This window comes from Gymnoscopelus braueri (assembly GCF_963280865.1).
Source record: "Gymnoscopelus braueri genome assembly, chromosome: 5".
Taxonomy (NCBI): Eukaryota; Metazoa; Chordata; class Actinopteri; order Myctophiformes; family Myctophidae; genus Gymnoscopelus; species Gymnoscopelus braueri.
The window spans coordinates 57,408,763-57,435,894 of record NC_137606.1 but is presented as its reverse complement, the minus strand read 5'-3'; the positions used below and the strand labels follow the sequence as shown (position 1 = coordinate 57,435,894).

Genomic DNA, 27,132 nt, shown 5'->3' with positions numbered 1-27,132 from the left:
CTGTCTGCCTGTCTGCCTGTCTGCCTGTCTGCCTGTCTGCCTGCCTGTCTGTGTGTCTCTCTCTCTCTCTCTCTCTCTCTCTCTCTCTGTACTGCCTGGGGTCTCTTTATCAATGTGACCCCATAGCGTCTCCACTAGTCTCCTAGGGCATTGTTAACAGTATCTCTATAATCATGTGATCAAGGCGGATCTGTCCAATTTTTCATAATCCATCCTGATTGGCTGAGACTGGCTTGTTTTGAACAAAATGCCTAAAAAATGAACGCGATTGGTTGTTAAACTTTGCACGCACATCCCCACTAGGCAGAGGAAGACATGCCACCCTACATTTCTTCAAACCGGCCTCATGGTGGCGCTATAACAGGCAGATGTATGTGAGCGTTTCAAGAATGCAATGCGACAAAAACAAAAAAATATCTTGTTTTGTCTGTACTACTCCTTTAACCCCGCAAGACCCGCTGTTGTAATAATACAACATTTGTATTTTATTTAAAAAAAAGGGTATAAATCATTTGTTTTCCTGTTATTTATTCACCTAAACATCATCATTGGATCCTATTGTTTAGTCTTGCAATGTCAGTGGCCAGGATATTTGCATATAAATACCCCCCCCACAGAGGCAGGAAACGTCACAACTTGAAAATCCTTGAAGGAAGAAAAATCTATTTTTCACTGGACATGATTCCTCACAAAAAAAGCAAGTAAAATGTCTGTAATATTTGTATGGGTGATCATTAGAATGTCTAGAACATGTACATATGTTGTTCTTGTGAAAGATATCTGTGTCAGATCTCACCTGCATCGTTCTCTCTGCGATCCACCTCATCATACACGTCCATGGCCAGCTCCTCAAACAGACGATTGTTCAACTGACACACACACACACACACACACACACACACACACACACACACACACACACACACACACACACACACACACACACACACACACACACACACACACACACACACACACACACACACACACACACACACACACACACACACACACACACACACACAGTTTAAGACCATAAAGGACATATGGACCTTACACATGGGAGAGGAATAGCAATAGATCTGTGTAAATCAGAGCAGTCTTGATTTTGTCGACTACCTTTTTTTCACTGACGAAAACTGAATCAAACCTAAATAAAACTATGACTAAATATATTTACAATTTTGTCAACAGACAAACTAGACTAAAATGTCAGTGAGGGATCTAGAGGAGAAGAGATCCAGTAGAACTAAAAGACACGTCATTGGATGTTTCGTTGCGCTCGGGTGTTGCGCTCTGAAAAAAGCAGATCTACAAGCTCACAACGCGTTGACGCGTTGTGAGCTTGTAGATCTGCTATTTTCAGCATGCAACCAAGTGTAAAATCAGCCATTACTACGCCTTCAAGGCACCGCCAACATACATTTTAGTTCACTAAATCAACTGTAGTTTTAGTCGACTAAAATCGTATATTTAGTCGACTAAAACTAGACACAGACAAAAACATTTCAGAATGACTAAAATATGACTAAAACTAAATGAAATTTTATTCAAAAGACTGACTAAAACTACATAAAAATTTGCTGTCCAAATCAACACTGAATGAGAGGCTCTGGTTCTCATAGAGCGGCTCGACCGATACACACATATTTTAGAGAGTTCTAGAACACTGATTACCAGAGTTTCTTTGCAACATTTTCTACATGGATTTGAAACCCTTAGATTGGTTCTATTTGAGAACATTTAAAAATAGCAGATATAAATGTGCTGCTATTCTCTGAACATTGTTGACACATCTTGAAAGTGTTTGAAAAATTGTGAATAATTTAGATATACATATATTTTTTTAAACACAAATAGTTCTCTTATGGTGAGTCCAATTTTCATTCCTGAGATTTAAATGGACTTCAAATACATTTTGAGGAGAGGAATTAAGATAAACCATGACTGAAGTGCAAGGAGTCCATGTTTGTTTTTTTTGGCACGTGCATCTCTATATATGGCTTTTTGACAATAATTGGCGGATATCTTGGATTGATGCCAATTACCACAACTAGGATTTCTTAGGACTTTTAGTATGTTGTTCTGGTGACTTCATAGACATGGTCTGGGAAGAAAATCTGTTACAATTACTTTGATTTTGAGGTCCAAAATGAGCTAGTTTGCCTGGATGATATATATGTTTTAGAGATCTGTGGTCCTGACAGGACCCCTACGGATGTTATTGAGATCTGTGGTCCTGACAGCACCCCTACGGATGTTATGGAGATCTGTGGTTTTGACAGGACCCCTACGGATGTTATTGAGATCTGTGGTCCTGACAGGACCCCTACGGATGTTATAGAGATCTGTGGTCCTGACAGGACCCCTACGGATGTTTTAGAGATCTGTGGTTTTGCTAGCAGCATTCTGCTTCTACGGGCCGACAGCGTGGAATAAAGTCCCATTAGCTTTAAAGCAGCAGCTCAAGACCTACTTCTCCACTCTTGCTTTAGTTGATTGCTATAATTGTAATGTTGTTTTATGCTTTTATTTTTTTGCTGTATCGTTAAATGAGTTGTACTTTTTCTGCTCTGTGAAGCACTTTGAGCTGCATGTCATGTCATGGAAGGTGCTACACAAATACAGTTTATTATTATTTGTATTATTAAACTCACAGCTTGTAGCTTCTTCTTGGCTGCCTTGGCCAGTTCTGACAGATCCAGACTGAGAAACACACAAAGACAACTGTCAGAAAAGCACACACACAGCAATGGAGAGAGAGAGGGGGAGGGGGGGGGGAGAGAGGGGAGGGGGGGTGAGGAGGGGGACTAGATGGGGATGTGAGGGGGAGGGTTATCTGGGTGGGAGGGGTTTGGCCTCAGACCAAGAGAGGGTTTAAACTGTCACTTCACTATAATTAATAACTCTCCTTTCACTGAGATGAGAGAGAGAGAGATAGAGAGATATAGATATATAGAGAGAGAGTGATAAGAGAGAAAGAGAGCGATATAGATAGAGAGAGCGATAGAGAGATAGAGATAGAAAGATAGAAAGATAGAGATAGAAAGATAGAAAGATAGAAAGATAGATTTTAGAAAGATAGAGCGAGAGAGATATAGAGAGATTGCGATAGATAGAGATAGAGAGCTAAATAGAGAGATAGATTTATAGATAGACAGATAGATAGATAGACAGAACATATTTCCACAGATATATAGATCATGTTTGTGCCCCCTCTGTTCCTGAGGGGGAGGGGTTGGTTGGTTGGTTGGTTGTATAACTCTACAGAGAGATGGGAACCAGGTTAAAGGGACAATCCACCGTTTTTCAACCTTCAAACCATGTCATCATTACTATAGAGCACCGAGGTCTGACATCAATCACTGGCACTAGAGGGCGCTGTTCCCCTGGGTCACAGAGTAATGTTTTGTTTGTATTAGGAATCCCCCATATGATCATATGGATCATATGAGAACTGTGTAAATAAAAAAATCATATGGATATGAAGCATCAACTGACGGTGAAAAAGTACTAATTTAGGATTAAACAAAGACATTGACCCATTCAATACGGGAACGCATCTGTGTCATTTTTTAATTGATTTGGCTATTAAAAAATAGCAGATATACAAGCTCATATCACGGCACCAAGTGCCGCGATATGAGCTTGTAGATCTGCTATTTTTTTTTAAAGAATCGTGAAAATGTGTGCAAATCTTTGAATATATATGTTTTTCAAAGCGAACATTTTCTACTCAAATCGTTGCTTTTGGAGGATTCTACAAATGTCTTCTAAATCATAAAAGTCAAAAAATAAATAAACGTATGTATATATCAGTGGTTCTCAAACATTTTTTTATGTCAAGGACCCCTAAAATGATATGTATTTGTCGGGACCCCACCCAGAAGCAAAGATTTGAGTTAAACATGTATAATACATATTCAAAGATTTGCACAAATGTTCACGTTTATTCAAAAATAGCCCAAATAAATCTTAAAATGACAGAGATGCGTTCTGAATGGGTTAGGATAGTGGGAGTGCAGGGCTGGATTAACACCTCTCAGTGCCCTTGGGCACTGGAACTGCAATGCCCCCCCCCCCCCCACCCCCCCCGCGAGAATTTTTTTTAGGTTTCTTTTTCTTTTTTTTCTCTAATATGTTATGTTAATTCTTCATTTTTAATTACTTACGATGCATAAGTCGGTTCAGGTTCTATTAAATAAGTATTTTTAATCATTTTAACATTTATTTGTATTATTCTAAAATGGACTTGGGGGGTCCAGTCTTATTTATTTTGACATCATTTATTTATTTCATTCGTATTAGATAACTGCAAAATGGGGATTTTGTTTTGTGGCCCCTGATGCCCAGGTGCCCAAAGTGCCCATATGGTAGATCCGGCCCTGTGGGAGTGACATCTGTGCTCTGTTGTGACGACATGGTGGAAACAGGTGGAAGTGGGTGGATTCCCCCTTTAGGAGCTAGGAGGGAGGAACAGAAGGAAAGGAGGGAAAGGTTAAGGAGACAGGAGACAGAGAGGAAGGTGAAGGAAGGTGAAGGTACCTCTGTGTCGGGCACTTAGGACGAGCTCTGTGTGTCCACCAAGCAACGCAGCAGAGAGACGGAGAGAACAGAAGACCAGTGAGAAATAAAGGAATAAAAAGAGAGAGAGAGAAAGAGATAGAGACAGAGACCAAATGACAATATAAGCTTAAAAAATAAGCTTATGATAAAGATCAAAGAGCTCCTATTCACCACTAACTACACTGTCAAAAGCATCACATAATCGCTATTATTCGAGATAGTCGCCATTATTTAGCATAATCGACATAATCGTGTCCATTTGGAGAAAGGTTCATACATTTTTTTTTTTAAATGACTATAGAGATAATGTGTACCAATTTGCTTGATTTTTGGACAAAGTCTGTAGGAGTAATATTAAAAAAAATAATTAAGTGACACTTTTGCTGCAGAGGTTCTGCTCTGACCTCCGTGCCTTCGGACTTAAAAATAGCCGGCTTATTGTGTAAAAACGTTGCATTTTTACCAATTACCCGAATGCGATCTATTGATTAATTGTGGTTCAATAGACGATCGCACTGTTTTATTTACATTCCAAGATCAGTTTCGCTTTCCACTCACCTCCGCCTCACCCGGAAGAAAAATCTGCGACTTCCGTTTACGGTTTTAGCTTGAAAAATGAGATTTTCAGGACAAAATAGGGCAAAACACGTTTTTCACACGGTATAAAATACGCTAAGGAGAGCCCCGGTTGTATATTTCTTTACTATGATTTTAGCTAGTTTGTGTTAGCTATGTAAATACATAATTTACTTTCAGTATCGTTTCTATTTTTTTATTTTATTTCAGATAACTAAAATGTTTTATCAATTCTGATTTCCGTAATTTACTGAAGTTTCTGTTAAATATGATGATGTTTGTTGAAATAACACTCATGGTGCAGAAGATCGTCAGTTAATACCACAGCTCATATCACACACACACACACACACACACACACGTGTATGTGTTGATTCCTAAATAATAACACAATATGTATCAACACGTTGAGAGCTTGTAGATCTGTTATTTTCTCCGTGCAACATGCTTCTTCTATGGAATCCTAATGACTGAAATCAGTCGTTAGGGCGACTGAGAAATTTCACCCATGCACACACACACACACACACACACACACACACACACACACACCTGTCAGCCATCTGTGGAATGATGTAGTGACCATTCTTGTGATCTGTAAGGATGTAAAAGTCATAAAGTCAGTTATGTTTACAGAACAGAAACCATCATCCATATTAACAGTCACATGAACCCATGTATATCTGGATCATCCTACAGGTTGTCATAGCGTTCATTACGGGTCATTTTACACACCGATGCTGTAAAATGTCAAGTTTCAAAATACATTTTGAAAAACGTAGTTGATAAGATTTAAACAAAAAGGAAGGAAATAAATACAAATAAAAGTAATAATGTTTTTGATGGATAAATGCAAAAGATGTAATCATGTATATGGTCACTGTCAGGCAGAAACTGATGCTGATGTTTTTTTCCTGCCGTATGGATACGGTAGCCTCTGTATCCATACGATTATCAGCAAGGAATACGCTATGATTATTGCCGTATGGATTAGTTGAACCCACCCCTACTTCTTGATCATACTACGGAGTCACTCTAAAGCATGAGAAGTAGCAGATCTACAAGCTAGCTGAAAACTTTAGGTTAGGATTTAGAAGGTGTTTTTTTATTGTTTCTGAATGGGTTGAAGTGCCTTGCTCGAGGGCAACAGGCTGAGGGGGGAGGTACCTGGGCGTCGCCCACACAGGTAGAAGGCCAGTCTGTCCGTCAGCTCATACTGACACTCCACCAGGCGCTCCGCCAGCTCCACCTGACCCGCTTGTCTACACACACACACACACACACACACGTTTGTGTTACTACACATTGTGAGGACGTCAACATTTTAAGACGGCAATTTTATGAATTAATTTTTTTTAATTTTTTTTTACTGTAAGCTAAAGCCATTGTTTTTCAGCGCACGAAACCAAGCACCCAACTAAAAGGACAAGACCACTTTGGTAGAGGTTTGGGTTGTGTAGTTACCACCATGATGTAACTCCAAAGGTGGATGAGAAATGTAAAATAATGTCTCCATTGATTAGGAATTGATCATTCTAAATGCGCTCCTCATTGACTTACATTGTACGGTGAAGCAGATCTCAAAGTCACTCTTTTAGCACGTAAACAAACACAAACAAAGCTGATTCTGACAATATTGAACATCACCAAACCCTGTACTGTTTGTTTTGTTGTGTTTGTCAACTTCCTGTTGATTTTGCAATTTTAATTAAGAAAATACCCCGGACTGGATCCGTGGATCCGGATCTTCAAATAGTAAAATCAACAGGAAGTTGATATTTTTATAAAAGAATCAAACAGTACTGGGTTTGGTGAAATGAGAGTAAATGAGAGTGGTTAAAGGGATATATCACTTTTCCAACATGTTTGGGGTCATTTTAACATGTACTCAGTCTTTAGTGTTTCACTCCAGACAGTTTTTAAGATGCTTAATTCAGTATTTAGATATTTGATATTCATTTAATCAGACCCGCCCCCTTCCTATATAAACCCATTGTAACCATGATGGATTCAATGAGAAAAACACATGGACTTGGTTCTGGTGACTGATAATGTCCTTCTAATGTGTGAGGGGGCCGTGTGTAACCTAGTGGGAGCGTGTGTGTGTGTGTGTGTGTGTTAGTGTTACCGTGCGTAGTCCATGGGAGTGTGTGTGTGTGTGTGTTACCGTGCGTAGTCCATGGGAGTGTGTGTGTTACCGTGCGTAGTCCATGGGAGTGCGTCCGTTGATGTCTGGAGCTCCAGGATCAGCTCCATAAACCACCAGTAACTCAGCCTGTAGGATCTGACCCGCCTTGGACGCTACGTGGAGAGGAGTGGTGCCTTTCTCCTGCACACACACACACACACACACACACACACACACACACACACACACACACACACACACACACACACACACACACACACACACACACACACACACACACACACACACACACACACACAGTCAGGACTAAAGCATGGCAGCATGCTGGACATGCTGGACAGTAAAAGTGTGTAAAGTTAGTGAGCCGGCCTGGGCAGCCCTGGTTGTCGCACGTTCGATTCCAGGCCAGCAGCTCTAAACCCCTAATTGCTCCCCGAGCGAATGTCTGCTCACATCTCCAGGTGCTCTTCTGAGTACTAGACCTAAAAAGTTATGTGCACCCCTGTTTATATCTTATCTCAGGTACTAATGTAAATATGTAGAGAACTGTTTTTTTGTGTTCTCTCATTTGATGCCCCCCCCCCTCTTCTTCCTCCCCTTCTTCTTTCTATGGAAATAACGATACAATGGGAACGATGCACGAAAACACATTTCACCCACTTTTTTACTTCCGTAAACCTGTGATGTGACAATAAACCTGATTCTGATTCCTAGATGTTATAGGATGACAGTTAACTACAAGGAATTATTATTAATTAATTATATTAAACGTTCTTGCTATGTTACGTGCAGCCACTTTGCACACTTGAGTCTGATGCGTATTATTCTATCAGTTGGTAAAATGTGTCAGAAGTAAACTAAAGAGTCATGGCTCATTCCACATTGTCTCATCTCAATGGATAAGTGTGTTCTAGGCACTGAGCATTGTAGGCCCAGAGGTTGACACTAACGGCTGCCCCGTGGCAGGTAAATAAAACGGTGGGGCAGGTGGAGTTTGCCTTCAGGTTGTTGCCCCTACGGGCAGAGCAGCAGCAGTCCTGACGTTCGTGGTCAGTTAAAGCTTAGCATGTGTCACGTCAGGCGAACGTAAAACCCTTGACTTCCGGTCGGTGGACTTCAAAATAAGAGCGCAGACACCTGATGTAAGATATGTTGAAGAATGACGAGTTCTCACTGTTGCTACCCGTAAAAATATAGAATAAAAAAGTGTGAACCCATAGTCATATTGTATAGCTGTTGAGATATTTGATTGAGATCGTGCAGCCCCAGGATTTGCAAGTAGAAAGTAAAGTGTTTGAACGGTCATTAACACATTGACTGCCAGAGTTTTTTCAGAACAGTCTGTAGTCTGTCTCTGCCAGGGTTTTGAACGATTTTGGTACCTTTTCGCATAGCCACAGAATATTTTTCTCCAGTATGATTGATCCCCAGATGGTTTCTAATCACAGATGAGATTCAGGTGTGGTTTCACAAATGTCAACGAGGTCATTATGACCTTGTTGTCATGTGTTGTTTGATGTTTGAAAATAGCTCAAAACCAGTAGTTTCAAACCAAAAAAACAACGTGAATTGTTTGTCCGTTTGAATTTTAACATTGAAGTGGATGGAGCAGCAAATCTTTGGAAATTGTTATCTCCTTATTCGTTTTGAATATCGAAAAAGTGTCAATACTAAATAATTAGAGAATCTTTTTAGATTTTTTTTTTTTACTACAGTCTCAAAACACTGCAACATACCATCAAGATGATTAGAAAACCACAGAGAATCAAACCAGATTTTTTTCTCTGCAACAAATTCTAACGAAACATACACAGACTCCAATGATGGAAGAATGTAATGATGGAGTGAATGGATGAATGGATGAATGGATGAGCTTTACCGGGTGGAAGAAGTTGGCCTGCGCTCCCAGAGACAGCAACCTCAAACATGTCTCCAGACTTCCTGTCCGCACACTGGAGTGGAGTTGCTGAGAGAGAGAGAGAGAGAGAGAGAGAGAGAGAGAGAGAGAGAGAGAGAGAGAGAGAGAGAGAGAGATAACATTCAACATGACAAATAAGTATATATGTGTTTCCCCGATATGATTGGTTAGGTTTCACATTCAAACCAGCAACCCTAAGTGTGATTGGACGTCATATGAATGAATGGGATGTTTTTCGGTTGTTTGTGTTTGAGTAGCCAATCATTTTCATCTCTGACGCTTTTAGCTCCCCCCCCCCCCCACAATGAACGGTTGTTATTGTCTGGGTGTTCATATTGATCCAGGATGGACCACAGAGACCCTGGGGATGGAGAGAGAGAGCCTTTTAAAGACACGGTTGCCCCTGCACTGCACTGAGGAGACCCCATAGCAGCAGCTTAAACACATGACCTCATAGCAGACACTGCTACTTCAAAGGGACTGATTAGTAGATTCTTTTAAAGTCGCCTCGTTGCTTCATCTGTCCCTCTCTGTCTCTTTGTATACAAATATTAGTTCTATAAACGTTATTCTTTCATTCCTCCTTCATTCACTACCTTTTTCTTACCTTTTTATATGATATTAGTATATCTGTCCACCACAGCTAAAATCCTGAGAGCACGGTCCATGCGCTAGATCACGTATTTTAATAGCTTATTTTTTGGGCTGAGATCTGACGTTCATAATGACAGAAACATCACCACAGTGTTTTTGTCCCAAATGGGCCTCCATAGTGTTTACAAACGTCACGGGTGAAATCTCGTCTTGCGAGATTTCCGGAGGGAGCGGCGCATCTAACACACACACTGGATATTAAAATATGCTTGAATAATCTTGAATGTAAAAACCAAGCAGCTATAATTCAATTCTCAAGAAAAACAAGCAGAAGTAACAAAGACATGAGAGCATGGTCTAACATTAACCCTATGTTCCCTCACCTTGCTGAGGTCCTTGGTGGTGTAACATTAACCCTATGTTCACCTTATGGTGTAACATTAACCCTATGTTCCCTCACCTTGCTGAGGTCCTTGGTGGTGACACCGTCGTCGTCTCTACAGGGCAGCTTGTGGACGAAGGCCAGCATCTGGTACTTGGCTCTGATGAACTCTGACTTGGTGGGACTGTAGGAGACAGAGAGACCATTAAACATGACTGTAGGAGACAGAGAGACCATTAAACATGACTGTAGGAGACAGAGAGACCATTAAACATGACTGTAGGAGACAGAGAGACCATTAAACATGACTGTAGGAGACAGAGAGACCATTAAACATGACTGTAGGAGACAGAGGAACGGACCATCAATTCAACACATTCCCTGCCAATCACGTAGATCTACGTCTATTGGTCTTTTAAGTGGTTTACATTACATTGCACTGTTGCGCAGCTCGTGGGTTAATATTAGACCCTCCAGAAAAATGCGGGTAAAAATCCTTGATTATGCGGGCTAAAACTCTTGATTATGCGGGCTAAAACTCTTGATTATGCGGGCTAAAACTCTTGATTATGCGGGCTAAAACTCTTGATTATGCGGGCTAAAACTCTTGATTATGCGGGCTAAAACTCTTGATTATGCGGGCTAAAACTCTTGATTATGCAGGCTAAAACTCTTGATTATGCAGGCTAAAACTCTTGATTATGCAGGCTAAAACTCTTGATTATGCGGGCTAAAACTCTTGATTATGCGGGCTAAAACTCTTGATTATGCGGGCTAAAACTCTTGATTATGCAGGCTAAAACTCTTGATTATGCAGGCTAAAACTCTTGATTATGCGGGCTAAAACTCTTGATTATGCAGGCTAAAACTCGTGATTATGTGGGCTAAAACTCTTGATTATGCAGGCTAAAACTCTTGATTATATAGGCTAAAACTCGTGATTATGCGGGCTAAAACTCTTGGTTATGCAGGCTAAAACTCTTGGTTATGCAGGCTAAAACTCTTGATTATGCAGCCTAAAACTCTAGATTATGCAGGCTAAAACTCTTGATTATGCGAGTAAAACTCTTGATTATGCAGGCTAAAACTCTTGATTATGCGGGCTAAAACTCTTGATTATGCGGGCTAAAACTCTTGATTATGCAGGCTAAAACTCTTGATTATGCAGGCTAAAACTCTTGATTATGCAGGCTAAAACTCTTGATTATGCAGGCTAAAACTCTTGATTATGCGGGCTAAAACTCTTGATTATGAGAGCTAAAACTCTTGATTATGCGGGCTAAAACTCTTGATTATGCAGGCTAAAACTCTTGATTATGCAGGCTAAAACTCTTGATTATGCAGGCTAAAACTCTTGATTATGCAGGCTAAAACTCTTGATTATGTGGGCTAAAACTCTTGATTATGCGGGCTAAAACTCTTGATTATGCGGGCTAAAACTCTTGATTATGCGGGCTAAAACTCTTGATTATGCGGGCTAAAACTCTTGATTATGCAGGCTAAAACTCTTGATTATGCAGGCTAAAACTCTTGATTATGCGGGCTAAAACTCTTGATTATGCGGGCTAAAACTCGTGATTATGTGGGCTAAAACTCTTGATTATGCAGGCTAAAACTCTTGATTATATAGGCTAAAACTCGTGATTATGCGGGCTAAAACTCTTGGTTATGCAGGCTAAAACTCTTGGTTATGCAGGCTAAAACTCTTGATTATGCAGCCTAAAACTCTTGATTATGCAGGCTAAAACTCTTGATTATGCGAGTTAAACTCTTGATTATGCAGGCTAAAACTCTTGATTATGCGGGCTAAAACTCTTGATTATGCGGGCTAAAACTCTTGATTATGCAGGCTAAAACTCTTGATTATGCAGGCTAAAACTCTTGATTATGCAGGCTAAAACTCTTGATTATGCAGGCTAAAACTCTTGATTATGCGGGCTAAAACTCTTGATTATGCGAGCTAAAACTCTTGATTATGCGGGCTAAAACTCTTTATTATGCAGGCTAAAACTCTTGATTATGCAGGCTAAAACTCTTGATTATGCGGGCTAAAACTCTTGATTATGCAGGCTAAAACTCGTGATTATGTGGGCTAAAACTCTTGATTATGCAGGCTAAAACTCTTGATTATATAGGCTAAAACTCGTGATTATGCGGGCTAAAACTCTTGGTTATGCAGGCTAAAACTCTTGGTTAAGCAGGCTAAAACTCTTGATTATGCAGCCTAAAACTCTTGATTATGCAGGCTAAAACTCTTGATTATGCGAGTTAAACTCTTGATTATGCAGGCTAAAACTCTTGATTATGCGGGCTAAAACTCTTGATTATGCGGGCTAAAACTCTTGATTATGCGGGCTAAAACTCTTGATTATGCGGGCTAAAACTCTTGATTATGCAGGCTAAAACTCTTGATTATGCAGGCTAAAACTCTTGATTATGCAGGCTAAAACTCTTGATTATGCAGGCTAAAACTCTTGATTATGCGGGCTAAAACTCTTGATTATGCGGGCTAAAACTCGTGATTATGCGGGCTAAAACTCTTGATTATGCAGGCTAAAACTCTTGATTATGCAGGCTAAAACTCGTGATTATGCGGGCTAAAACTCTTGGTTATGCAGGCTAAAACTCTTGGTTATGCAGGCTAAAACTCTTGATTATGCAGCCTAAAACTCTTGATTATGCAGGCTAAAACTCTTGATTATGCGAGTTAAACTCTTGATTATGCAGGCTAAAACTCTTGATTATGCAGGCTAAAACTCTTGATTATGCGGGCTAAAACTCTTGATTATGCAGGCTAAAACTCTTGATTATATAGGCTAAAACTCGTGATTATGCGGGCTAAAACTCTTGGTTATGCAGGCTAAAACTCTTGGTTATGCAGGCTAAAACTCTTGATTATGCAGCCTAAAACTCTTGATTATGCAGGCTAAAACTCTTGATTATGCGAGTTAAACTCTTGATTATGCAGGCTAAAACTCTTGATTATGCGGGCTAAAACTCTTGATTATGCGGGCTAAAACTCTTGATTATGCGGGCTAAAACTCTTGATTATGCAGGCTAAAACTCTTGATTATGCAGGCTAAAACTCTTGATTATGCAGGCTAAAACTCTTGATTATGCAGGCTAAAACTCTTGATTATGCGGGCTAAAACTCTTGATTATGCGGGCTAAAACTCGTGATTATGCGGGCTAAAACTCTTGATTATGCAGGCTAAAACTCTTGGTTATGCAGGCTAAAACTCTTGGTTATGCAGCCTAAAACTCTTGATTATGCAGCCTAAAACTCTTGATTATGCAGGCTAAAACTCTTGATTATGCGAGTTAAACTCTTGATTATGCAGGCTAAAACTCTTGATTATGCGGGCTAAAACTCTTGATTATGCGGGCTAAAACTCTTGATTATGCGGGCTAAAACTCTTGATTATGCAGGCTAAAACTCTTGATTATGCAGGCTAAAACTCTTGATTATGCAGGCTAAAACTCTTGATTATGCAGGCTAAAACTCTTGATTATGCGGGCTAAAACTCTTGATTATGCGGGCTAAAACTCGTGATTATGCGGGCTAAAACTCGTGATTATGCGGGCTAAAACTCTTGATTATGCAGGCTAAAACTCTTGATTATGCAGGCTAAAACTCTTGATTATGCAGGCTAAAACTCTTGATTATGCAGGCTAAAACTCTTGATTATGCGAGCTAAAACTCTTGATTATGCGGGCTAAAACTCTTGATTATGCGGGCTAAAACTCTTGATTATGCGGGCTAAAACTCTTGATTATGCGAGCTAAAACTCTTGATTATGCGGGCTAAAACTCTTGATTATGCAGGCTAAAACTCTTGATTATGCAGGCTAAAACTCTTGATTATGCGGGCTAAAACTCTTGATTATGCAGGCTAAAACTCTTGATTATGCAGGCTAAAACTCTTGATTATGCGGGCTAAAACTCTTGATTATGCGGGCTAAAACTCTTGATTATGCGGGCTAAAACTCTTGATTATGCGATGAAATATGCGTTTTTTTCAATTTTATGCTGTGAAATTGCAGGAAGTTGCAAAATATGCGGAAAGTTGCGAAATATGTGGCAAAATGCGAAAAGCTGCTAGACCTTGAACTGTGATCATTGCATCTAGTGATCTAGTGATCTGTGAGATTACCCGTGATTTTGCACGATGGTCCTGGCTAACGCCTGGAACGATAACATCTCTCACGCGAGTAACAATGGCGCAGCGATCGTGCATACAAAATGAGTCGTTTTCCCCAACGTAAAAAGTTTCTGAGTCATAGGGGTTTTAGAGAAGGAGATAGAACGGAAGCGGATGGGGAGCCATGTTTTTTGGCTCAGTGATCCATCTGTCCCTTCCTTCTCAGAATCACCATGGGTGATTCCAGAGCTGCTCTAGCCCCTACCGTGTGGAAAAAAACGGGGAAAAAACAAAAAAGACTGCACTCGTAATTTTACAGTTTCGGCACCAAAGCGATACCCTATGAAAACACGTAATATTACGGTTTTGGCACCCGATGTGTTAATACTGTTGTTGCTATTGCACAGTTTTTAGTGCAATCTTACTGGGCAAAGGCAATTTCTTTATTGCACTATAGGTATTATGTAGCGTTTTATGTAGTGTTTAGGTGTATTTATTTATTCTGCCATGACCAGGTGTGAAAAGGGACATTCTGCAGAATGACTACTGGACTTTGTCCTGAGGGTTAGGTTTCATAATAAATCATAATTCATAAAGGATGTATAGTGTAGGTTCTTACTGGACTTTGTCCTGAGGGTTAGGTTTCATAATAAATCTTAATTCATAATGTATACAGTAGGGTCTTACTGGACTTTGTCCTGAGGGTTAGGTTTCATAATAAATCATAATTCATAATGTATACAGTAGGGTCTTACTGGACTTTGTCCTGAGGGTTAGGTTTCCTGCGTCCGCTCTGGACCTGAGCAGGGTCCAGTAGACTGTGTTCCCAGATGGAGTTTGCCCCGTTACTGGCCAGAGTCTGGACCATCTGAAACACATTATAAACATTACTGTATGGACCATCTGAAACACATTATAAACACATTATAAACATTATAAACATATGAGTCTGGACCTTCTGAAACACGTTATAAACACATTATAAACATTACTGTATGGACCATCTGAAACACATTATAAACACATTATAAACATTACTGTATGGACCATCTGAAACACATTATAAACATTATAAACATTACTGTATGGACCTTCTGAAACACGTTATAAACACATTATAAACATTACTGTATGGACCATCTGAAACATATAAACACAGTTAATGCTGATGCTAGTTATGTCGACTAAATCTACAGTTGATTTATTCGACTAAAATGGCGGTGCCTTGATGGCGTCGTAATGGCTGATTTAACACTTGGTTGCATGCTGAAAATAGCAGATCTACAAGTTGCGACGCGTTGTGAGCTTTAAGATCTGCTATTTTCAGAGCGCAACACCCCAAGAGCAACCAAACATTAAATGACTTGTCTTTTAGTTCTACTGGATCATTTGAAATTTGCACCCTATGGCTGGAAAAATATAGAAGTCTGTGTGTTTGACTGGGGTTTGACTGGACTGCTGCATTACTACAATGACCATAATACTTTGGGGCACTAGCCCTTCCTTGTGGGGAGGGGAGGCTGCGTGGGGGCGTGGTCTACATTGTAGTCAGGAAATAAGGTGAGATAAAGAGACTACGAGTCAAAGGACTCATAGTCTCTGAGGATATGGATACAAATCTAAAAATACAGATAAAACACAACAAAAACACACCAGGATCATGTTTATGGGTCCTAGACAAAAATAGGGATTTGATACAAAATCGGCGAAATGTCCCTTTAAATGTGCTATATGAATGAAGTCTGATTGACTGATTGATTGATTGATTGACTGATTGATTGACTGATTGATGGGGGGCCACATGGGGGGTCTTACCTGTAGCAGGGCGGGGGGCCAGCCGCTGTGTCTCAGGTGTTTGACTATAGAGATGTGTCTCCCTAGACTGCGATGCACAGAGCAGCACTCATCACACACCAGAACCCCTCTGTTGATGCTGGTCCACCCTGGGTCTGAGAGAGAGACATAGAGACACAGAGACACAGAGAGAGAGAGAGACATAGAGACACAGAGAGAGAGAGAGAGACATAGAGACACAGAGACACAGAGAGAGAGAGAGAGACAGAGAGACACAGAGACACAGAGAGAGAGACAGAGAGACAGAGAGACAGAGAGACACAGAGACACAGAGAGAGAGAGAGAGAAACTGTGATCAGGAATCAGGATTTGTGCCGTGTGCGACTGCCAGCACAAGGGATGGCCAACCGGTAACCGTTACCCGTTAAAGGTTTCATGACGTTCAGTTTGACCACACATTAAAAGTCTTTGTCATGGTCCTTCAAACGTGTATAGAAAGTTGTAACAAAAAATTCCACTCCATTGATCCATTGCAGGTGTTTTTCTCTCATATTTCTAAAGCCTTTTCAACTGCAATGAAAAAAGAAATCTTTGCCTGCGGGTGTCGCTGTTGAAGGGATTTTGCCTGTCAATCATCGCCTCTGCTCCCCCCCCCCCCCCCAAAGGAAAGGATAGGGGAGGGGAGGGGCGAGGAGGAGAGTGGGCGGGATTAATCGACTGTGACCTCACTGCCGAAGGGCCAAGCTCAGATTACTTTTCAGCCTAATTATACAGAAAACCCCAGACCACAGAAAATCCACTGAATGTTCAAAGTTCAGATTTTTTGGGTGTAAATGAGGTCATAAAACCCCCCAAAAAGTGAAAATGAATGTCATAGAACCTTTAAGAAATTGGCAACCAATTAACACGTGGCTAATGGCAAACCGTAAAAAAAAAAAAAAACATTTTATTGTTCATTTTAAGTGTACCAAAATGAACATGAATATTTGGCCATCCCTAGCCAGCACAACAGTTATGTAGGTGTAAAGTACCAGGCTCTCCTGTCCTAAACTAAAGCCTCCAATGTCACAGTCTAATGACAGGACTCTGCTGCACTGACATTGTTCCTTGGACTATGTTTCTATTTCTGTCACACCTTAAAAAAAATGACTTTACAGTAAAAGGAGGGTGACATTCATGTGTCAGGGCTCCACAGACTTGCAGTTCATTGATAAAAAAACTGAATACAACTTCATATTGTGTAATAATCTGCATATAATAAAAAGCTAAAGTGTTAAAATAAAAGGTTTGCTTTAATTTAAAAAAGAAAAAGCCTATCTTCATATTATTCACGTTGTGCATGTCAGAACGCTACTTATTCAAAAGTCTTATCGCTTGGTAAAATAAAGTTCTCTCCGTCTTTGCCCACAAGGCTTTGGTGTTTTGTCCCGTTTCGATGGGACGGCGACTCCACAAACTTTCCATGGTTGAGGTGTATGGGTTCTAAATGAATCCTACGGGCTTTGGTGACACACCGGCTTGTTGGAGAGGTTCTGGATGGAGGGAGGCTCAGATGACTGCACCAGAGTCATTTAGAAAGAGAGTAATGACAGTAGCGTCGACTCCCATTGTAAGAATGGAATGCGGAAGTGCTCTGTCTACGTCAATGAGATAGTTCCAATGTTTGGAACTATAGCCCATAGAGGCCCGCTTTGCGGCAAGATCAAAGCGTGACGCTACTCTCTCTTCTACACTCTGGTCTGCACCAGCCTCTCCATCGCAATAGCGACCAGGTCTATGAGAACAAACCCAAAAGAAGCCACTACGCTACGGCTATTTGAAAATAGCAGATCTACAAGCTCACAGTTGTAGACCTGCTATTTTCCAAAAAAGAAAAGAAATCTTGTGTCCCTGGCACAAAACATTTGTAGATGGGGGGGCCCACAGACAAATGCATATTAATCTGGGGGTCCTTGCTATGACAATGTTTAAAAACCACTGGTTTGGGGGGGGGACACAAGTACATAACAAATAAGTTTAGTAGAACAAGGTTAGAACATTATTTAGTTTTAATTTAAACCTCTCTTTGGATCACACGTCACACAGACAGTGTGATGAATGACACCTCAGCTCACAAACAGCACAGCAGAGATGATGCACAAACTGTTAAACTGTCAAAACAGACACTTACAAACACAGCATTTGGCTCATAATCTGCATTCATTCTGATCATCAATTTCACAATCAACTGAACGTTAAAATAACTGCTGGTGCAGAGAGTCCAGTGCTCTGCAGTCCAGTGGTTCCCAAAACTGGGGGTCCCAGAATTATTTTGGGGGGGTCCCTCAGATGATTAGCTGCTGTGAGCTTGTAGATCTGTTATATTCACAATATCTATCTGTGGAACCGAGTCAAACTAAATGTAATGCCTCAACTCCTACAGTTCCAAGTGCTTTGTCAGGGTAGGGGGTCCCCAGTTCAAATATTATTTTGTGGGGGGGTCCCCAGTTCAAATATTATTTTTGGGGGGGGTCCCCAGTTCAAATATTATTTTTGGGGGGGGGTCCCCAGTTCACATATTGAACACCCAAAATAATATAGAATTATATTGTCAGGGAAACCAAATAAATCTAAAAAGAAATTCTAAATCCTCACAGTATGTTTCTATATCAGTGGTGCTCAAACTTTTACATGTCAAGGACCCCCAAAATGATATGTATTTGGCCACGGACCCCCACCTCAAAATGTGTTGTTCCAGGGACCCCCCATAAGCACAGATCGGAGTTAAAAATGTTCGATTTAAAACACATACATAATTCAAAGGTTTGCACAAAATGTTCACGATTTTTCTAAAACAAAACAGCAGATCTACAAGGTCGCTATATCGGCTATTTTTAAACAGCCAATAGCGATCTTTTAAAGAACACTGCGCCATAGCAGGATTTGGCAAGTTTATTCGCCCATGGCAGGCAAAGAGTTAAGGTATAGAACTGCAACTCATAGAATGAGCACTCGCTGTATGGCCTGTATCTCCATCTGCACCATCTCTCTGAAAAGGCAGACGGTGGAGACATGGGATCACGCTCAACGGTTCTATCGTCACAACGGGCCTCACAGTGTCACCATCACAGCCTTATACCCATGACCAGTGGTGGAAAAAGTACTCACAATTTTCTACTTGAGTAAAAGTATCAATACCGCAATGTAGAAATAATCTGTTACAAGTTAAAGGCCTGTGTTCAAAATGTTACTTGAGTAAAAGTACAAAAGTATTGGCATCAAAATATACTTAAAATATACTAAAAAAATATACAAAATGTTTTGAAAATAGCCGATCTACAAGCTCGCGACGCGTTGTGAGCTTGTAGATCGGCTATTTTCAAACAGCCTAGGTATAAAATAGGCTAAACTGGTTAATGCATGTTTTATAATATAATAATTTATCTCTGCAAAGTAAATAGTAACTAAAGTTGTCAAATAATTGTAGTGGAGTAAAAGTACAATATTTGCCTCAGAGATGTAGTGGAGTAGAAGTAAAAGTATTGAAAATTGGCAATACTCCACTAAAGTAAAAAATACCCCCAAAAAATTAATACAGTACTTGAGTAAATGTACTTAGTTACTTTACACCACGGCCCATGACGAATACTGCAGTAATCAGGCAACAAACACAAACAGAAGCATCACTTGCGTTTGATGACATCGATTTTGGGGAGACTGCCACGAATATTAGAAAAACAGAATATTAATGAATAAATGATGGTTATAAATCAGAGGGAAAGATGAGCACTCAGCAGATCTGTGCTGTGAGATGTGAACGCTCCCAGCACTGCGGTCAGTGTTGCCAGATTATGTGAGAGAAATAAGCAACCATGGGTCTAAGAAAGTCCAAAGCCCAAAATATGGCTATGTTTTATGGCTGTGGCTGTTTGGAAAACAGCAGTTCTACAAGCTCACAAGTGTATAAGCGACGACTTACACCGTCGCGTAATAAACAAGCCCATATCTACATTGTGAGCTTGTAGATCTGCTCATTTTCAAATGGCCGAAATGTATATAGGTCTGAAGTGGTTAATGTATGTTTTGTAATAATAATCAAAATCTACAAATAACTAAAGCTGTCAAAGAATTGTAATGGAGTAAAAGTACAATATTTGCCTCTGAGATGCAGTGGAGTAGAAGTAATAGTTTGAAAACATTTTAACAACATAAATCTTGTATGGGGGGGTCCGTGGCACAAAACATTTTCAGAAGAGGGGGGTCTGCGGACAAATGCATATTAATCTGGGGGTCCTTGCCATGAAAATGTTTGATAACCACTGGTTTAAATAACATTAGGAAACAAGCCCAAATAAACATTTACACTTTAGAAACAAGACCAAAATCACCAGAAAAACAAGCCCAAAGTCGCTTATAGTAAGCAGACATGGCAACGCTGTGTGTAGGTGTTAAACTAGTGACAACACATACACACATATAGAAGAGGGAGCTACACAAAACACACATTCCTAAAGACGGAACAGCTGCAAGCAAGAGACATAGCAGCTGTTACAACTAGAAACACACACACACACACACACACACACACACACACACACACACACAGGGGGTCAAGCTTAGGCCTGTCACTATAGAGCACCGAAGTCCTGACGTGACTCGTTCATCCCCAGGTTTGCGGAAGTAATTTCTCTATGGAGAATAACATTGGGTCATCTTAGAATCGTCTCATATAAGAATTGTGGTCCAAAAATAAACACCGCGTGTCGGCGTTATTGTCAGGGAGGGGGTTCTGTATCGTTTATGATAGTCAGTCACTTATATTTGATACAGTCTGTTTCTGGCGAAAATGTAACTAATTTGGCGGAAGTAACATTAGCGTTTTTTCACCGTCAGTTGATGCTTCATATCCATAAGAGTCAACACGCCGGGGTCATTTGTTTATTTTTGGAACACAGTTCTTATTTGACGCGATATTAAATACGTCTATGGGATTCAGAACGGGGGTGGAAAACTGCGAACCAGGTAGACAAACAAAGGATGTGTAAATGACGTCAGACTTCGGCGGTCTATTATTACAGAAGCGTCTAATCGCAATCATTATATTTATAATACGTCATATTTAAATATATTTATATATTTAATAATGATATAATAATTCTTAGATTTATAAATATTTAATTAATAATATAATTATTATAATTATGACGCATAATCGTTTCCATGTTGGAAAACGTTCATACATTTTCAAATACGTAAAAATAGCAGAAAAGGCAGATCTACAAGCTTACAACACGTGTTGTAAGCTTGTAGATCTGCCTCTTCTGCTATTTTTATTTTCTATGTTCCAATGCCAAAAGCACAATTAAAATGGTTAATCGCAGTTATTTGTATGACAATTAATCATAAATTTAAATGTGTAATGGGGACAGCCAGTGGTGGAAAAAGTACTCAAATTCTTTACTTGAGTAAAAGTACCAATACTGCAATATAGAAATACTCTGTTACAAGTACAAGTCCAGGATAAAAAAATGTACCAAAAGTAAAAGTACTAAATATTTGAAAATAGCAGATCTGCAAGCTCAGTAGCGACACATTGTGAGCTTGTAGATCTGCTATTTTCAAATAGCCTAGGTATAAAATAGGGCTAAAGTGGTTCATGCATACATGAACCACTTTAGCCCTATTTTATACCTAGGCTATTTCATTATATCATAATTTATATCTGAAAAGTAACTAAACTTTTCAAATAATTGTAGTGGAGTAAAAGTACAATATTTGCCTCTGAGATGTAGTGGAATAGAAGTAAAAGTATTGGAAATACTCAAGTAAAGTACAAATACCTCAAAATTGTACTTAAGTACAGTACTTAGTTACTTTCCACCACTGGTGACAGCCCTAGTCAAGCTGCTGCGTATAGATAATTATATACAGAGCTATGGAAATAAACAGACAATGATGATGATGAAGATGATGGCCATAATGGCTCCCCAGCTAAATGATTGATATAGGAACCTAAATGGATCCTTGTTGTGGGTCTGTAACTCTAACAGTGGATCCATGTGTGTCAGAGAACACTGAGGATTTTACAGTGAAATAAAGAAAAAAAAAACATGTTTAAAAGCCAAAATGATCAAAGGGAATCTGTGGCCCTAATGTACATCAGAATGGGGGTCCTCCATATTAAAAGGGGTTGAGATCCACTGAGGCTATATGGTCAACTCATTGAAGTGATGTCACACACACACACACACACACACACACACACACACACACACACACACACACACACACACACACACACACACAGTGATGTCATGTTGTTTTGGCATCACCCCATACACCCCCCCCCCCCACACACACACACACACACACACACACACACACACACACACACACACACACACACACAGTAGTAGACTACCTTGACCTTACACACACACACAGTTTCATGGCTCAGCCCTGCAGTTGAACTACACGCCTCGCTGAGCATTGACTGTAAACACGTTTAAAACATGTTAATCCTCCTGATTAGACTATTAATAAACATGTTTATTCATTATTATTGTTTATTCTCCTTAACCACTTGAACCCCAGCAAAACCTCTGGGGGAACATTCACCAAAAATAGCCGATCTACAAGCTTACTTGCGTTGCGTTGCCAAAGATTGTTAATTTCCGTCTTGGGCGTTTGCGACGCGTTGTTGTGAGCTTGTAGATCGGCGGTAGGTGTAGGCCTTAATATTGTACACGCACACATCCATTTGTGTCTCCACTCCACATGTTCATAAATCAATCCAAAACGAACAAAAGTAATCCACTAACTCCTCAGGAGAGATCAAGAATCCATAATCCAGGAACTAATCCACAACTCAGCACGCAGTGTTGATAGTGTCTACTAAAACTATGACGAAAAATGTTCGACCATCTTTTTTCACTGACGAAAACTAAATAAAATAATGTTAATATATTGACAATCTTGTCAACAAATACAAACTAGACTAAAACGTTAGGAGTGGAGAAGAGATCCAGTAGAACTAAAAGACAAGTTATTTTATGCTTGGTTGAGCTCAGGAGTTGCGCTCTGAAAATAGCCGATCTACAAGCTCACAACGCGTCGCGCTGCGACGCGTTGTGAGCTTGTAGATCGGCTATTTTCAGCATGCAACCAAGTGTAAAATCAGCCATTACGACGCCATCAAGGCACCGCCAACATACATTTTAGTCGACTAAATCAACTGTAGATTTAGTCGACTATAATCTTATGATATTTAGTCGAACAAAATTTGCTGTAAAAATCAACACCACTCAGCAGTGAAAATATAAATCTCACTGGCATAATGACTCATTGATAGATATTCCTGAGCGTAGCCTAACTCCAGTGATGGTGGCATGCAGTTATATATATTCCACAAATAGGCCTAGGCCTATCAAAATAGATCTCCCATAAGCAGTAAAACTATGGTCTATCATAGTCCCACTTCACAAATAATTAGTATAAAAACCTACAAGCTCATAAGCGGTCATTATGAGGTTGTGCAGCCTATATATTTTGTTATTTGATGTATAATGAAGTATATATAGGGCTTAAGATGTCCTTTAATGGCAACGTGTACCTATATGATGTTTTAATGCAGACTAATAAAAATAAGGCAACATAAGCACATGTATGTGTTTATGTTTGAATAAATGTGGAAAAACTCATTGGTTTGTGATCAGATTGATGCTTAATGAACAGTAAAGGCAATAGGATTAGTTAAACCTGGCTGTTCTAACTTCACAGCTACATTTCCATGGTAACGAATGTAGCATTGCGTTCATGAAACCCAGTCATGGATAAACATATCCAGGTTTAACTGGCTGAGTTAACCTGCCCAGATAACTCGGCTTTCATGAAACACATTCAGGGCTGATCCTGGATAAATTAAACCAGGATAGCTGATGAATCCTGGCTTTATCCCCAATCTAGGTTTCGTGAAACAGGCCCCTGATTATATTTATTAATAAATATGTTATTAAACATGTTCATTATTATCATGTTAAAGCTCCTGATTAGACTATTAATAAACATGTTTATTAACATGCTAAACTTCCTGATAAGACTATTAAAAAGCGATGCTACTGTACAGTTTATTTATGATAAGAAGAGGGTTCAAATCAAACACAAACACATCATGTTTGATATTGTAATAAAAACAGAACCTCCTCCACACAGGTGTTTAAATCAGTAGAATTGTCAAATGTTTTCGTGCCAAACAAGGACCCCCAAACCGATACATGTGTTTGGCCGCGGACCACCCCCCCCCCCCATCTGAAAATGTCCCTTCTCTTCAAGGACCCCCTGAAGAGAAGATTTGTTTAAAACATTTTCAAAGATAGCAGATCTACAAGCTTGCAGCGCGGCACGAAGTGACGCACTGCGAGCTTGTAGATCTGCTATCTTTTTTTGTTAACTAGCCACGGTAGCACATTTTACTGGGGTGACCCCCCTTGAACCCCTCCAAGCAAGGACCCCCGGGGGGGTCCCCGGACCCACTTTGAGAACCACTCTGTGTTAGAGCAGTGGTTCTCAAGCTTTACAGGCTGTGAGTGACCCCCCAAAATAATCATATTTCAACTGGGGATCCCCCAAAATAATCATATTTCAACTGGGGACACCCCCAAAATAATCATATTTGCACTGGGGACCCCCCAAAATAATCATATTTCAACTGGGGCCCCCCCCAAAATAATCATATTTCAACTGGGGACCCCCCCAAAATAATCATATTTCAACTGGGGACACCGCAAAATAATCGTATTTCACCTGGGGACCCCCCAAAATAATCATATTTGCACTGGGGACACCGCAAAATAATCGTATTTCACCTGGGGACCCCCTAAAATAATCATATTTCAACTGGGGACCCCCCAAAATAATCATATTTCAACTGGGGACCCCACACCCTGACAAGCAGTTGGAATTGTAGGAGTTGAGACGTCACATTTAGTTTCACTCGGTTCCACAGATAAATATTGTGAAAATAGCAGATCTACAAGATCACAACGCCTCAGGCGCTGTGAGCTTGTAGATCTATTCTCACAATTGTTGTCTTTCTTATATGTTTTGACAATTTGGCCAATGTTTGACCAGTTTTTATATTACTGTGTGTTGACTACTTTCGATGCAGTAATAATGGCCTTATTATTTTCTTCATGTATTAAAAGGGTCAAACGTCCTCAAATTGTCACTTCACTATCATCTGTGTTATTGACTGGTTTAGCTCAACCTGCTAACTCAGCAGCAACAACAACACTGATCTGATGGACAACAACTAGCTGAGGTTAGCTTAGCTTAGCTTTAAAATAGAAGACCCTCCAACCACAACAAACAAACAGCGTCAAACTGAACACTAACAGGCCGCAGAATAACGTTAAACTCAAGGCCTAATAATAATATAATAACGTGGGTTTTTGTTTACAACGAAAAACCCTAAAAACCTGAATGTGTGTCATTAATATCAATGAGCAGCAACAACAACACTAGCTAGGAGGCTAACTAACGCTAAGCTAAGCTAAGCTAACTGTGTCACGATGAAAGAACCAAAACAAAACAAACCTGACAACAACAACAATAACACCGTTATTTAGACATCAATAACGTCTTTAACACAACTATGACATATATACACAGTCACCCTCATCACAGATTGAGGTCAAATACATAATTGATATTTATATTGTAATAAATACATTATTATCTTTATATTATGTTGCTGAATGAGTGAACAGATGTTAGAGACATTGTGACACAAACACGCCTATTGTATCAGTTTATCTGAGGCCTGTAAATATATATATATTTTAATAATACTTCCAAACCATTCAAAACTAAATAAAATACTCTTTACTTTTACTGGAGAGACTTAATAAAATAAAATAAAAATAAACGGAGTCCTGGTTGTAAACCAAGGGGGAGCTAGCAGCTAGCAGAGCGAGAGGCTAGTCCACTCACTGTCCAGGCCGCTCTCCTGGCTCCTAGACCCGGCTGACAGTGACAGCAGCCCGGCCTCCTGGCTGTGAAGAACCGGTGGAAGCTTAGCTGCTATAGCAGCTACTAGCTGCTACCTGCTAGCAGCTACTAGCTGCTACCTGCTAGCAGCTACTAGCTGCTACCTGCTAGCAGCTACTAGCTGCTACCTGCTAGCAGCTACTAGCTGCTACCTGCTAGCAGCTACTAGCTGCTACCTGCTAGCAGCTACTAGCTGCTACCTGCTAGCAGCTACTAGCTGCTACCTGCTAGCAGCTACTAGCTGCTACCTGCTAGCAGCTAGCCTAGCTCTCCAGGCCGCTCTCCTGGCTCCTAGACCCGGCTGACAGTGACAGCAGCCCGGCCTCCTATAACCCTCTCTCTCTCCTCTCTCCTTCCATGTTCAAAAGGAACGCTTTTGTTCGCCTTAAAATAAACCCTATGTTGTATCCTTTCTGTATTATTATTATTATTATGTTATATTGTTATGTATTGGCATCATTCATGGTGGTGGTGTCATTGGTTACATTGTGGCCCAGTGTTGGCCCACCCTACCTGGCGCACTGCAGTCGGCGCAGACCTCCGTCCTCTGGAGCTTCCTGGAGGAGGACATGATGCCGCGGCTTCACCGCTGCTTCTGCCGGGCCGAGGGGCCTGTGTGTCGGCCTGAAGCTCCGCCGCTTCGCCTGCTTCACCGCTGCTTCCTCAACCGCCCGCCCGGTCCTTCGGCCCGCGGTACGGCCGGGCCGAGGGGGCTGAATGTCGGCCGCGGGGGGAGAGAGGCTCCGCTGATCTCTTCTCCCGGTTCCTCCGGCCTTAACGGTCCGTTCGGCCCGGTGCTCCACAGGCTGAATGCAGAGAGAATAGAAGGAGTAACGGACGGACTGATGGAGGGATAGATGGAGGGATGATGGAGGAGTCTGATCGCCCTTTCTTTCCTTCCTTCCTTTCTTCCTCTTTCCTTCTTTTCCCGAACAATCTCCTCAACCTCCCCGGAACTAGAAGCCTCCTCCTCGGCTCTCCGGGGT

General features: G+C 40.5%; 1 protein-coding gene across 1 annotated transcript in view; it reads right to left on the bottom strand.

Moving 5' to 3' along the window:
• git1 (G protein-coupled receptor kinase interacting ArfGAP 1) overlaps window positions 1–27,132 on the bottom strand; it is a 48,511-nt gene that overhangs the window by 20,989 nt on the left and 390 nt on the right. Inside the window, exons 1-11 of the mRNA XM_080429331.1 lie at window positions 26,660–27,132; window positions 16,142–16,275; window positions 15,082–15,194; window positions 10,264–10,369; window positions 9,171–9,257; window positions 7,341–7,471; window positions 6,310–6,404; window positions 5,695–5,737; window positions 4,546–4,572; window positions 2,658–2,706; window positions 797–869 (exon numbers count right to left, since the gene is read on the bottom strand). The exon at window positions 26,660–27,132 is cut by the window's right edge and continues 390 nt beyond it. Coding sequence (XP_080285457.1) covers window positions 797–869; window positions 2,658–2,706; window positions 4,546–4,572; window positions 5,695–5,737; window positions 6,310–6,404; window positions 7,341–7,471; window positions 9,171–9,257; window positions 10,264–10,369; window positions 15,082–15,194; window positions 16,142–16,275; window positions 26,660–26,717 — 916 coding nt within the window. The 5' untranslated portion in view covers window positions 26,718–27,132. The remainder of the gene's footprint in view (window positions 1–796; window positions 870–2,657; window positions 2,707–4,545; window positions 4,573–5,694; window positions 5,738–6,309; window positions 6,405–7,340; window positions 7,472–9,170; window positions 9,258–10,263; window positions 10,370–15,081; window positions 15,195–16,141; window positions 16,276–26,659) is intronic.